General features: G+C 41.8%; 1 protein-coding gene across 1 annotated transcript in view; it reads right to left on the bottom strand.

Moving 5' to 3' along the window:
* The window catches only part of LOC114061036 (transmembrane protein 132D-like), a 226,833-nt gene that overhangs the window by 85,220 nt on the left and 127,065 nt on the right, over positions 1–14,548 (bottom strand). Inside the window, exon 5 of the mRNA XM_027891042.1 lies at positions 8,790–8,973. Within this exon, the coding sequence (XP_027746843.1) occupies positions 8,790–8,973 (184 nt within the window). The remainder of the gene's footprint in view (positions 1–8,789; positions 8,974–14,548) is intronic.

Genomic DNA, 14,548 nt, shown 5'->3' with positions numbered 1-14,548 from the left:
CACCCTGTTCTGCTGCCCATGCCCTGTCCATGTCCATGCACGACCAAGGTTTAATCTCCCTCCAGATCTTTTAGGTCACTGTCACTCTTTGCCCCCTGCCAGAGCCCTCCTGCCTCAAGTGGCTTCTGCCACCACTTTTTTAACACCTTCTTTGGTCCTGCCACCGTTCCTTTTGCATGGGTAGGTGATGAAGTTCACTGGAGAACCTAGATGAGTTAAGAATGACCCAAAAAACCAAAAGAATGGTTATTTTCAGCCCAGCTCTGCAGCAGCTCCACGGGCATTTGTGCTAACCCAGCTGGGAGTGGGCTGGGGGAGGAATAGGTGTGCTTGACTTAGCAATGCTGCCGACAAACATTACCCTCAGCTGCTCAGGAAGCTGTCCTCGTTTTGCTGTGTGCCTCCTGTGGACCCAGAAGGAGGGCTCAGTGGGTAAGCAGTCCCTCAGGAGGTGAGTCAAAGCTGCACACAAAGCCAGCGGTCAGTTCTTCTCCATCCTGGGTTTAATCCACTGTCCCTCATCGTCTTTCTGGCATCCTGCCTCTTAGGACATCTCACATAGAAAAAGGGGTTCTTAATACCAATGGCTGGCAATTAAGAGAAGGATGGAAAAGTCAGAGAATAATTCTCTTAATTGACTACTCCTCTTACTACTTGTAATCTAGAGGAAATCTAATTAATTCTACATGAAGACCGACTATTCTGCGCTGAAGTGTAATTCCTGATCTCTGGGGCTTCAGCTTACCAGTTGTCAAATTATCCAATTACACACTTGTTAAAATCCATTTTGGGGAGATTTTCATGGCTCGTAAATAAATAATTTCAAAAGCTTAAATCCTCAGAAGAAATTTAAAAAAAAAAAAAAAAAAGAAAAGGAAAAAAGAGAAAGCCCTCTGACCCCCAAATGGAACCTCAAAATCACAAAACACATCTAAAAATAACGCCAAGAAGCTGAAAAGAGTGATACCCGCCTGCTCTGCTCCCGCAGCACCACAGTGGTGATGATCTAGTTCAGCAGGGAGAAATGCTCTGCTTCTTTTTCAGCAGTGTTTTATTCAAATCACTAATCTGAAGGGAACCAATTAAGGCAGCATCCCCTTCACTGCTCCAAAAGGGAAAAATCTTTTCATAACCACATCAATTAAGAGGTGGGAAGCCAACGGAGACGGCAGCTGAAGCCAAGGATGTCGATGCACTGGAGCCAGGCCAGAGCAAAGCCACCAAGCTGAGCTGCTCAGGGCTGGAGCAGACAACGTACACAGAGGGAGCTGGGCCTGCTCAGCCTTCAGAAGGCATGGAAATGGGAGAACTTACTGCTTTCTGCAGCTCCCAGATCAGAGGACACAGGGAAGACAAAGCCAGACTGTTCCAGGCCTCTATGGCAATAGAAGGAGAGGCTCAGGACAAGAGTTAGAAAGTGGGAAATTCTGTTCAGACACATAGGAAGAAATATTGCCATGAAGGTGATCAAATGCTGAGACAGTTTTCCTGGAGAGATTGTGGATCTCCATCTTTGGAGGAGTACAAATCTCAAGTGGAACAAGCCCAGAGCATCTCTCTGAGCAAGACGTGGGACCAGCTGGAGCTGCCTTCAACCTCAGCTGCTCTTCAGAAAGGTTCCCAACAAGAGGAAGGGGGTACAATGACACCTCAGTTAATATCTATATGAAGGAATGGTCTCGCTTCAAGGTAAATTCTGGATCCTGATGTGCCAAATCTGAGCACAGGAGAAAACTTCCTGTGATCTTCTGTATTTCAGGGAAAACAACCTAGCAGTCAGCATTAAGGACTGTTTTGCAATATTTGCTACTGGACTGCATGGCAGTGTTGTGTTATGAAACCCTGTGAGTGAAACCAGACATGAAACAAAAGAGGAACAGAAGGCAGTAATTTGTTTTCTATAAACCCAATCTGACTGTATTTCGATAAATGTAAGCCAACACCATCCCTCGTTTGGCTTTTTTTCAACAATAAAACCCTTTTGAAATTTCTTTAATGTCGATTGAGCCTGATTAACGTAAAGATATAAATGTGCTGGAAAAACAATCCAAATTAGGTGGTACAATATTTTCAGTGGGTACTGATCATTCTGGCACTAAGAGTGAGGCATCTTAAGACATCCTGACTTGAAAATCATTCAAAGCACTTGCCTACTGAAAATGAGGTCCCTTTCAGCTGGCTGAGACTGGCTGCACAGAAATTATCAAATTAGAAAATAATTAGGAGACCACCATTCTGAAAATTCGATTCACCACCAAATTATTTCTGGTTTAAACACACAACACTTTGCATACCAATGGTTTTAGAGCAGTGTGAAAACAGGCCAGGACTTCTAAACCTGATATCCATTGACATAAAGCAGGGATAAGTTTCGGTGAAACCTGCTCTAAATTCAGATCTGCCACATTTTCCTGGTCCTTCTACGTTTTTTACCGACGTGCAGCTTCGGAGCAACACCAACAGACTTGTCAGGGTGAAGGATTGCCCTTGCTTCAAACCCAGTTCAACTGCACGTGTCTAATCAGGAAAAACATATGTAACTCACACTTAAGAAAGAACAGCAGTGCTCATGCAAAGCCATTTTTCTCGGGCGTCAATTCGTAAGAAAAATATCCCCGTGTTTGTTCCTGCCTCTCCAGGGAACCCAATTTCCAATGTTCCCCATCAAACTGTGTGGCTGTCAGCAGCTTTGCCAGCAGCCAGTTCCCAGCCCTCATCACTCACCGCCCCGCTCAGACAAAAACTGGGTGACTGTTGGTTCCTATTGTTACAGGTGATTACAGCATTAGTCAGCCAGCAACTCCAGAGACAGACCCCACAGTTCTAACCTCCTGTCTTCAGCAACAACAACGACAACATCATCAAGATCCTTTTCCATCAGCCTGTAGTAAACTCTGGCAGGAAAAGAACTGGATTAAAGGGAAAGACCCACGTGCTGGTTTTCACTGCTCGGGAGTTTAAGCAGCAAAACGTCTGTGTGATGCTGCAAGGAACACAGTTATTCTTTCATTGCATGCTCCACACGTCAATGAAATGCCTAATTGTGCAGGGGAAGAGCTATTGCTTGTTATTTCAAATGTTAAGGACCCCAGGGTCGTCATTAATTCTGGAAGGAAAAAAAAAAATCCAAAGAATATGGCATTTGTTGGATTCTGGAGATAAGACGTGCCTGACTGCCAAGTGCTTGTATTATTTCCTCATTTCATTCTCTGTAGACAAACCAAATGCTGTGTGCTCGTGACTCACACATCTGTCACTGTGCTGGTGGTGGGACAATAGGAGATTGCCAGAGGAATGTTTAGTGTAACAGCAATAATAACAGGAAGTTGAAGACCAAACCAAGCCGTTATTGCAGACAATTCTAATTGGAAAATGAACCCTAAACATTGGCCCCCTTGCAACTGAGTGTGTTCTCTTCTTGAACATAGACATGGCAATACCAGAACTGTCACACCTCAGGGGACTACTCAGCTGCCTGGTCCATCTTCTGGGTACTCAGAGGTGCCAATACCACTGGTTCTGAAGATGCATAAATAATGGACATCTACATATGGGAAAGACATCTTATAGCTTGAGATACCTGTAATTCAATTAGTTTCTGAAGCATAAAAGATTCTTACGTGTTAACTGAATTAAACATTTTCTTCTATTAGCTGTACAGGCTCACTACAGTTATCAGGACGTGAAACAGAATCTGATCTGACTCATGAATTGCATAAAGACTGATTAACAAGCTTTGAAATACAAAGTCCTTCCAGGGGAAGCTGCCTGAACACAGGAGAGCAGGTTTCTGGATCCAGGCAAAGCTATGAGACAATCTGTTCCTCTGAAGTGATACAGCAATATTCCAGAATTAGACTGATGAAATATCCCAGAAATAACCCAGGGACAGGTTAGTTTTGTTTGTCTGTTTGTTTGTTTTCAATTGCTGCCAATAATGACCCTGGAACAGACTACCACTAAAATTTGTTAGTAGATCAGTTTGGGAGGCATTGTCAATACAGAAGTCTGAACTATTAAAGCAGAAGCACCAGGTAAAACCAAAGATTCAGAAAAAAGAAACAAGAATTAGATGCATTCACACACAGTGAAAAGTTTAATCACGGGGACTGACAGCAAGAATTTCAACTACAGGGTAAGAGGTTTTCACCTGAAAAAACAGAGCAACAGAAAGGTCTGGATATAATATTGAGTCACAGGATAAATGTACGTCATTGTACAGAACAAGCCCTGACCAATTAAGCAAAAAAACCCCAATAACTAGAACCAAACCCTTGCATGTATCATTTGAGATGGAGAACAAGCATTTCCAGGGCATAAACACTGAGACAACAACAGCAAGAGACATTATCTGGTATCTGGCTGTCACCTTAGATATTTGTTTTCAAGAAAGGTGAATCAAAATCACAACTGGTAGGCAGAGGCATGTTACTGGGAGAATGGCAAGTCTGTTCTGTGATATAAAATTCTAAGACCTTGACCTATCTAGTTTCAGGAAGCAATAGGATATAATTCTGAAAAGAAAATGGTTGCTGGTAATGTCACAATGATCCAGAGGTTTCCGCCTTTCTTATGAGTAGATTTCATCTGTGATTCACTAATCATTTTGATTTAAAAAGGCTCCTTTTCAGAATTGGGTAACATTTTAATTAAATATTTGAAAACCTGCTGAATACTGTAATTGCAATTTAAAAGCTATGAATTAGGAAGGTAAAAGCTTTTATCTACTCTCTAGACATCTTTTTCTTTTTCATAAAGCTGTCAGTGGAATTCTTTAGAAATATTCACTCATTGAAGTTAAGTAGGACAGTGGGGTTGGGCTGATGGGATCCTGTACTTCTCGGCTGCCATGGGGAACCCAGGCCAGTTACAGCCAAAATCAGATCCCCCCTGTAATCAATTAGTTCATCCACATGGAGATCCACATTTCGGCTCTCCCACAGCATGGATTTCATCCAAACGCACCCTGACTGTCAGATTGGATGGTGGACAGCAGAGAGAAGGCTGTAAGAGCCTCCAGCATCCTATTCCACCACCACTGTGGTCCTGAGCTGCTCCTGACAGAGAACAGCACACCCTGCCCACCTGGGGAGCGGCACCAGAGCAGAGGAGGGGGCCCAAGGAGGAGGCAGGGAGAGCCACAGCATCTTTGAGCTACGTGTGGACCAGGAGCTCCAGCAATGACAGCACCTGCACAACCAGGTCTGTGCTCCAGGGCCCACAACCCACCCATCACATCTCCTGTCAAGGGGAAAAAGGGCCAAGCTGAGACCTTGGCCCAAAAAAAGACAGTCTGGTGAGTTCAAGAACAACTTCAGCATACTATCCATCCCTCTCCTGTAGGAAGGGACCAATATTTTCTGTATGTTTTTATCATTAGTCTTCTCTGCTTGGTTTCAGAGTTCTTCAAGATGAGGCTTTAACTGTGTGTTTCTGCAGCACTGAGAACTCTGGTAGCTAATTCTGAGCGACATATCCAGTCTCTAACAGAACATAAACAGCACTAGCTAGAAATTAAATGGTTTAAATACATATATTTATAAGGGCATTAATACCGTGAGCGTTTTTAAAATCTAGCAGTGACTGGCATTGCCATGGCAGCTGATCCCTGTAATTATTAGAAATAATTTTAATACAGAAAAGCTTCCTATATAATAGATAGCCTCTTTGCTGCAGCAATTGATTTTATTTATTTATCTGGTCTATTTATACAGCTACTTAGGCTGATGGTACGTAGAACAGTTTACTTCCTGTCAACATATCGGTTAAATTTTTATAAAGAACATCAGGAGCAAGTTGAAACAATAAATTATCTAAAAGGTATAATGTTAAATTGGTGCTCAGGTTTTGGATACAATTTATTTAATATGACTGCCATGAATATGGCTTCCCATGTGCCAAAGTGTCTCTGGTGGGTCTGAGGACAAGAGCACATTCATCCAGAAGAGAAGAGTGGATTTAGATCCAACCTTGCTTTGATAACTGCCAGGACAGACCAAACCAGACCTTTTAACAAAATATCTTCTTAAATATGAAGTCTGTTACACGCTGTGCACTATAAAATATTTCTGTTCAACAAATAAAGATCTTTTCTCTTTACAAGTACTTTATAAACCTGACCTTGTAAAATAAATGTTCTGTTTTTGTTTCATACAGTATCAGCTGTGGTGACATTGCAAAAATGGTTGAACTGGTTTCAAAGGTCATTTTGCTCCAACACTATCCTTTCCTGGAGGTTACTAACCTCCACGAGATGAAGGATAATGGGATTTTTCTTCCCAACAGCTCACCCAAGTTTGTTTAAACCACCTTCATCTGCAGCTTAAAAATAGGTCAGTTTGATCTGCACCACAGCATTTTTTTTTCCTCTGCAGGAAGAGAGCTGAGTGTAGGGACAGCTCGTCATGTTGGGGCTCCTGGACAGGGTCAGATGAGAAGGAATAATTCTTTGCCTTCTCTGCAACCTGTTTGTTGCAAAGTAATGAGCTGGGCTTCGGTCACTGACTCTGTTTAAGCCTGTCATAAATCAAGAGTCTCTTCTCAGAGGGTTTTTTTTTTTTCTGCATTTGTTTTAAATCTCTCTCTGCCTCAACCCTCACTTGAGTGTCTTGGAGGCTGATGTTGTACTGCTTGAGGATAATAAATAATGGGCCAAAACCAGAGAGGCAATGGAAGCTCAGCTGCTGATACAGGTCAGTAATTCACTGCTCGCCATGCACCTTTTCCTGCTAAAATATGGCTGGGAGGATGGAAGGATGTCTTTGGAGTTCTTGCCTGTGCCAAGCAGACTGCAACCTCACCCCTGCACCATTAATCAGGTCTCAAATCCCATCTTTTTTTCCCATCCATTTCAGTTCTCAAGTAACAAGGTTATTTTTTAGGTTGATGCTGACTAGATTATAAATATATCAAAGGGCTCTCCCAGAATACTCAGTAAGAAGGAAAAACAGGCACACTGGGGCTCAGCAAGCCCCAGACCAGAGCTGAGTTTGATAAAGACTGAAGGGACCCTGTCCTGCTGGTCCCTGGTCATGTTCTTCTAAGATGACCAGCAAAAATACCAACCCAAATTACCCCCAGTCTCCAAAACCAGAGAAATAATATAATGCTTTATTCTCATTGTTGCTGTTTCTAAACAAAAGGAGAATTTTTTATTTTATTTTATATTTGCAAGTTACGAACTGGCTTTGCAAAGACCACGGGGAAAACTGAAGTACCAAACTAATCTAAATTGGACATCTTGAAAGGTCTGCACCTGAATCCTCATTTCCTAAGAACAAAGGAAAGAACCACAAAGATCTGGAGATTTGTGATACCCCAGAGTTCCTTTCCTGACACTCCAGTTAACGCAGAGAAGGTTAAAATTATTCCCAGTCTGTGTCAGTAACTCCCTGACAATTATCTTTGCTTTCTCTCCTACCCATTATCCCAACACCTGTTGCCTTGCAACTCCTTTATAACTTTATAGACTTCAGGAGACCTTTGAACACAGAATTTTGTGCTTCTGGAAAATGGGCTTTTTTTTCATCTTTAATGGAAATTAAGCTGATTTGTAGTAACTGCCAGGAGAACCTATTTTTGTTCTTAGGAGCTATTTTTTGCCACTCCATCACTTGATAATAAAGCAATCATGGATCATGGGCACGTATGAGAAGAACTGTGGTTTTCTGCCACTGTTGGAACTACTGGGAAAGAAATCTTTCGACTTCTCAATTAAGTATGGAGTGAATAAAAAAACCCCAACATCTCAGATTTTGTAGATCAGATCATCTCTACAGTCTTAACCCTCAGTACTCCAGAACTCGTGTGTCTGCACATCAGGGTCCCATCTCAGACCTGAGTGGGCCATTCACTTCAGAGCTGGACTTGATGACCCTTGTGGGTCCCTTGAAACCCAGAAGGTGCAGAAAGCACCTTCAATCTTCAATAATGGCACAATTAGCAGGCTGTCACTAGATAAACATCCAGGTTACATTTTTTTAAAATGCTCTGAGACTGATTTTTTTTCTTCCAGCGCTAAATAACGTGTTAATGTTTTCTAATCGATTGTCCAAGCACAAAAATGGGGCACAGCTAGACCTTAGACAAGTATACTCCATCCTTGATGAAGAAATGTAAGGGAGAAAGAAGAAAAAAAATCCACAGAATTTCTGTTTGCACTTGGAATTTGGGTATCTAACATTTTTTTAGATAAGAACAAGGCTAAATGATCAGGTGTATTTCAAGCCCTGTAGTTTGCACTGCGACCATGGGGCAAACTCTTTGAATACATTTATGTAGACCAGACAGCTGGTTAAATACTGTATTTTGTGTTCCTCAGGTAATTAAAAATTACTCAGAAATCATGCTATTATTTTTTTTTTTCTTCTCTCACTCTCAAATGGATATGGACTCAGAATTCCAAAACCAGGAAAACTGTCACTCAGGAAGTCCAGACCAAATGGGGGGAGTAATCACAACTCAAGTCAGACACGAAGCACACGGAACTGAGTGTCCAAGCACACCACTTCCTGCATCCAGAGTGAGCCCTGAGCAATGCCAATGCCATGAACTCAGCTTCTCCCTCCAAAAAGCTGATGTATCAGTGAAGGAACACGACTCAGCCCTCCATGGGAAGCTGTGATCTCCCCTCGAGTGGTTTCACCATCAAATGAAGTCCAGTATCTGTTTCTTGAGGTGCTGAGACTTTCTGTCCCTCCCTCCCTCCTCTTTTGCATCTGACAGACACCAGAGCTGTAAAGCAACATAAAAAAAAAACCAAACCTGCAGGATGCCAAACAATTTCTTACCATAGCCAAAGGGAGGACTCCCACCAGATCCTTCTGGCTGACGTAGATCTTGGAGATTCCTAGGTCAGATGTTGTGTCTCCAGGATATTCGACCTGCCACGTGATGAGCTGGGTCTCAGGTAGGTCACTTAGGTCTTCGATTTCAAAATCAATCTGCATGATTTCAGAGGGAGGACCATCAGCACTGCAAGAAAGAAAGGAAATGTTCCATTCACGTAACTGATAAGCCAGCAATATAATTGCTTTTATATTAATAAAACATTGGATTAGGGCTCCTTCGAAGAGGGGATTTGGTGGGATGATGGATTTAATAATGAATTAATCATTTGCACTTGTCTTAAGATTTCAGGGTATTTCCCACAAATTCAAGCAGCTTAGTAACACTCTGTGACATGGATCACTATGCACTGCTGCATTTTACAGGTGGAGAAGCAGAACCAAATCAAGGCAAAGCAAAGGCTAAAACTCAGCCTAAACTGACTCCAAGGTTCTCCCTTTAACAAGCCCTTTGTATTTCCTCCCTGGTAAAGCAGCACATGAACAAATCTGAAGGGAGTCACTCCTTGAAACAGGAAACCACTGCATCAAAAGTATTTTCTGCTTTTTAAAAGGAGAGGCATGGAAGAAAGGTCAAAGCTCAGGATGGGGTCCGTGAACAAGGGCAGCAGGGAGCAGAGGACCGGAAAACTTGGAATTAATTTTTGGCTACACTGCTACCTTGCTGTGAATGTCTGTGTGAAGCTCCTCTTGTCCTTTGCTAAACCAGGAATTATAGATAATTGAGCTTGTTGTGATAGAGGGGAGTTACAAAACAGGATTATTTAATATTGGCCAGTCCTGCCAGGACCCTTGAGTAGAAAACACTGGAGAAGAAAAAAGAGTTACTAGATGTGATATTCTGGCCACACTGGGGGTACTGGCACCTTGCCAATGCTACTTTGGCTTTGCTTGCTGTCCTTCCTAAGGTTACCAACAAGTGAATGCCATAAAGCAGAAATGTAAAGAGGGAAAAGCTGGAAAGGGGCTCACTGATGCAATTCTCACAAAGCTTTTGTCCAGGGAACACCAAGAATGCCAGAGTTTTACTTCTGATGCACTGAATGCTGAACTGATCTTCAGTGTTTGTGTGGAGGGGAAAGAAAAGAGCAGAATTTCTTTCCATGGGATAATCCTCAAGGAGAGAAAGACTGGCACAGCACTGAAGTGTCACAAGCCATTTATGTTGGAGAGTTCCACTAGAAAAGAGGAAACAACTCAGCAGCTGATTAGAGAATACCAGAATGTGCCCAAACCCCAGCAGCTTTTCCCAGCTGATGTGGAAAAAGAGCTAAAACTCAGCATCTATTTTTATGAAGACCAGTTATGACAACAGCCCCAGTGTGGGACTCTTCCCAAAATGCTCAGAGATTTCTATCCTGCTGGCTAAATCCAGTGCTTTATCCAAAGCTACTGCTCGAGGAGGTTAATCTGATCATCTATACGGCTTGGATTTTAATGGATACTCTGAGTTCTTTCTCTCCTGGATGGAATTTAAAACGAGCCTCTGTGTTTCCAAAATGGAACTCATTGTGTTCAATTCCTCATTTCTTCATGTTGAGGGGGAGGGAAGAAAAAAAAAAAAAAAAAAGAGCAAGATTTCTAAACTAGCCCTGAAAGCAGTCCTGTTTCATGCTGACCTAGGTAGGATCAGAAAGCTGCTTTGTGCAGCTGTGGCTATTGAATCTCAGTTACCTTAATTGTACGAGCAGGAACAGGCAATGCATTGCCTATAAATACCTGGCAGCGAGCCTGGTTTGTACAGTATGTTCCACCACCGTTGCTGTGTTTAAAGAGCTAATTGAATCTTCATACAATGAACCCCGGGTTTGTGATTCTATTCTGGGTGCCTTTCTGCATTATTGCCTCGGTGTCTGCTCCTCCCAGCCACCAGCTCTGCAGAACTGTCCCCAGGATGTGTCCTGGAACAGCAGGGAGAGGACTGAGGGGCACAGTGCCACAGAACAACCAAAACTGCCAAAAAAAAAAGGGCAAACAACTCCATCTTTTCCAGGTATGCTGGCGATTAGGAGAAAAGGAGTAAGGTGATCAGCACAGATTAAAACAAAGGAGGGAGTGAAAGGCAGTGGAAAAGATGTGGAGACAGAAACAGAGCACGGTCCTCATATTTACGAAAACAGCTCCCACATGGCACAACTACAGGAACCCCAAAGGCACAGAAATCTTTCCTTTAATTTCTCCTTCAAAGCAGGTATTTTAATGAAGCGCTTCTTGTAGCAAAAACCCTCTGCTTTGCTACCAAATGCAATTTTGAGAGAAACTGTTTGAACTAGTTCCTCTCCGAAATACTAAACTCCTCCAAAAGACAAAATTACAAAGCATCACAAAAATCAATAAGAATCTCATTACCGCTACTTAAGATGTATTAAAAAAAAAAAAAAAGTGAAAGTGTTGCACGACCCATGATCAGACCCTGGATGTCAGCACCAGGTCAGGAACTTCTGCTTAATTACGTTCCTCATCATTTGCTATGATGATCCTCCCATGGGTCTGTGTCCCAAATTTACGACCTCCCTTGCCAGTTCAGCAATTGAAATCTTTCAGTAGAGAAATAAGCCAAAAAAGTTACCTTTCAGAAAATACAGGTGAAAAGCATAAATGGAGAAATTTTAAAAAATAATATTCATCCGTGGGGTTCAGTCACATCAAATATTTGTGGCTTTTCTTTTGAAGTTAAGAGTGCTTTCTACAACAAGGATATTTCTATGGGTAAGCAGCCACTGCTCCTTGAAATGATCCACAACTCTGATTTCAGAGAGAGAATACTTTAGTTTCTGAGGGCTTTTTTGTTTGTTTTAAGAAGCCTTTACACGAGAGGCAAACTGTTGTGGCAGGGGGGGAACATTTGCATTCCTCTCCACATTTACCAGAGAGACAGAGATCACATCTCCTCTGAATAAACAGGTACTTGCAATGCAATAAACTACTTCTGCTTGGCATGTTTGAGAGCATCTTAAAAATTACGTGTATGGGATGTGTAAGTAAAAAATGTGGGATCGCTGACAAGGAGCCCAAAATGCTGACATCTGAGGCATAAAAAGCACGGAATGAGAAGGAACGCTGTGTGCTATGGTGGGCTGATTGATTTGGGCTTTCCTTTGGTGCTCGTCACCACACAACAAGCCATTGCTTCGGAAGTGATGATAACTTCCTCCAGTTCAGCCAGTGGTGATTTAAAAATCCCCCTGAAAGAGATGTCATGGGTGTAAAACTTCATATCCACATTTAATCTCTTTTTTTATGTGTTTTTTTTTTTAGGTTTCCTGTGCAGCTCTGCTCTAAAACAAAGCACACAGACATTTCTGCTTCCATTGGGCAGGATCTGAACTCTTTGATACAATATGGGGAAGGCAAGGTTAAGGAAAACGTTCCACTGGGGATGAGCAGCCTTTGGGAGCTTTATGTCTCTGCCTTGCAGTTCTTTTACCAGTTTCACATACACCATAACCGTAAGCTAAAAGCCCTTAAAATAATCTTACAGGTAAAGAGACATTTTTTATTTTAATGTATCCAATTTAATGTATCCAGTTGACTTTTCCTTCTGGTTTCTGAGCCAATTAATGTTTTTTGGCTGCTTTGCAAAAAAGCCTCCACACAGGATAACAACAGCAGAATTTCCTGTGAACTATTTTATTCCTACAACCAGGATTTAAGGCCAAAAAAAAAAAAATCAAATATTGCAAGAATTGACATTAAACATAACAGGCTTAAACAAGCATAACAGCATGATATTGCCTTTCACCAGCAGAGGAGCTGGCTCAGCTCCAGAGCGTGAGCTCAACATATCCAATGCCTGATCTCCCAAATCCAGGCAGTGGGTGTGGATCTGGCGGGCAGGGCTAGCAGGATTCCCCAGCCCTCCTTTGCAGCTGAAAATAAAATGTCTGAGTTTTCAAAAAAAAAAAAAAAAAAGGTTGAACCAAAAAGCAAACAACGTGGTGCGATACCTGAGTTGTCAGGGAACTACCGTGTCCATACCCTGCCCTTCAGCCCCTGCTTCCAACCCACACAAATAATAAAAAGGAATATTTTGGACAGGAAAGTGAGGCTTGGGGATTGAACCTTCTCAAGGTCAGAGAGGGCATTCTAAAAAGCCAGTACCTGTAGAACCTATCACCCGGTTACAGCAAAGATCATTAATCACCACTGATGTACCAAGACGAGGCGATACATACAGCAGTACATTAAAATTTAATTTCATTCATTGTCATCTTACTATTAAAAATTCAGTGATGGGTAGGCTGAAAAGTAATTTTTCTTCTGGAATCAGTGTAAGAAGTGAACCAACCAGCAAGAAAAATCACCAAAAAATGAGTCTGCTAATCATGTAATAAAGTTATTTTAAAAAAAATTGATCCATCCCTCTGGAGCTTGACATGAGTAGTGCTGGTTGAGAAATATTTGCTGAATTATTTATTTGACTTTTTTTTTTGCTATTGTCAACTAAATTATTCACTATACAATTTTCCAGCTGTTGATAGCGCTTTCCCCAAATAACTCAAACCATTCAAAAGTGAGTAAAAATTAGCAAGCCCCTTAATATACTAAAGATTTTAAATAATAATTTTAAATTTAATTTCCCACCAAGTCAGCATTTCAGTTCAGAACTATGATTCTGATCATCTCTTGACACAGTAAACCCAGTGATCATTTACCACATTATGCTAAGGGAACGGTAAATCAACATTGACTTTATTACATCCAGTCTAATAATCATTCAATAAATTATTCAACACAGCAGTCAGTAAACATCAAGTGTTTTTGAAGCAGCCCAATCAAGAGGCAACAGCAGAAAAGTCACAGTTACTATGTGGGTGGGAGTGAATTGCAGGGCTAAGAAAATGGTTTTACTGACGGTACAATTCCAATAAAACACTGCAAATACATTGTCAATCCGGCTTTCCCTACCTGCTGTTTTTATTGTCCTCTGCATAAAAATAACAATAAATGTTAGATAACTCACATATGAGTGTGATAAAACTGCAAAAAGGGGAAACCAGGCATCCAGCCACCAGGGTTCATTATTAATTGGTGAAGTTTCCACAGCATCCAGCCAAGGCATAACACGAGACAACCACAGAGTGTGGTGATGGTTGTCTTAACTGACAAAGGCAATAAATGGGCAAAAAGGTAACAAAACAGCTATTTTAAAGGTAGGAAACCCAAGTATAAAGGTTTCAATCAAATAACAAACAGCTCAGCACACGTGGAAGGGATGAGTTGACTCCACATCCTTGGTTTGCCCAGCACCGGCAGTTCTGTGGGAATTTGACTCTTGTATCATAACCCCCAGACCCTGAAGCCTTGAAAATCAATAATAGCCTTGAGCATTCCTTAAAAAAAAAAAAAAAAGCTTTAGATTCTTCACTCACATTACAATTTCTCAGACTGTTAGAACTGACACAGTCTCCTGAAAACGAAAGAAAACTTTTTTTCTGAACGGGAGGAGTCGCACCAGCACAGCCCTGATCTGAGGGAACGAGACCCGGGATTTTCATCCTGAAAAATGACAGAGCCAGCGCTGCAAATATTTGCTATTGAGTAATCCCAGTGTATGAAATCAGGAGATCAAGCACCGTGCTCAGCACGCTACCCTGCAGCAAAATTCGTTCCTCAAACCACAAATATTTATCTACCTATAAAAACCCTCATGCACACGAGCAGCAAATTTACACGTGTGCAGAGATATAGGTGGGATTAGG

This window comes from Empidonax traillii, unplaced genomic scaffold (genome assembly GCF_003031625.1).
Source record: "Empidonax traillii isolate 1590-97213 ecotype Southwest subspecies unplaced genomic scaffold, ASM303162v1 scaffold308:size980311, whole genome shotgun sequence".
Lineage (NCBI taxonomy): Eukaryota > Metazoa > Chordata > Aves > Passeriformes > Tyrannidae > Empidonax > Empidonax traillii.
The sequence above is the reverse complement of the archived record's forward strand: the minus strand, read 5'-3'. Positions and strand labels throughout refer to the sequence as shown.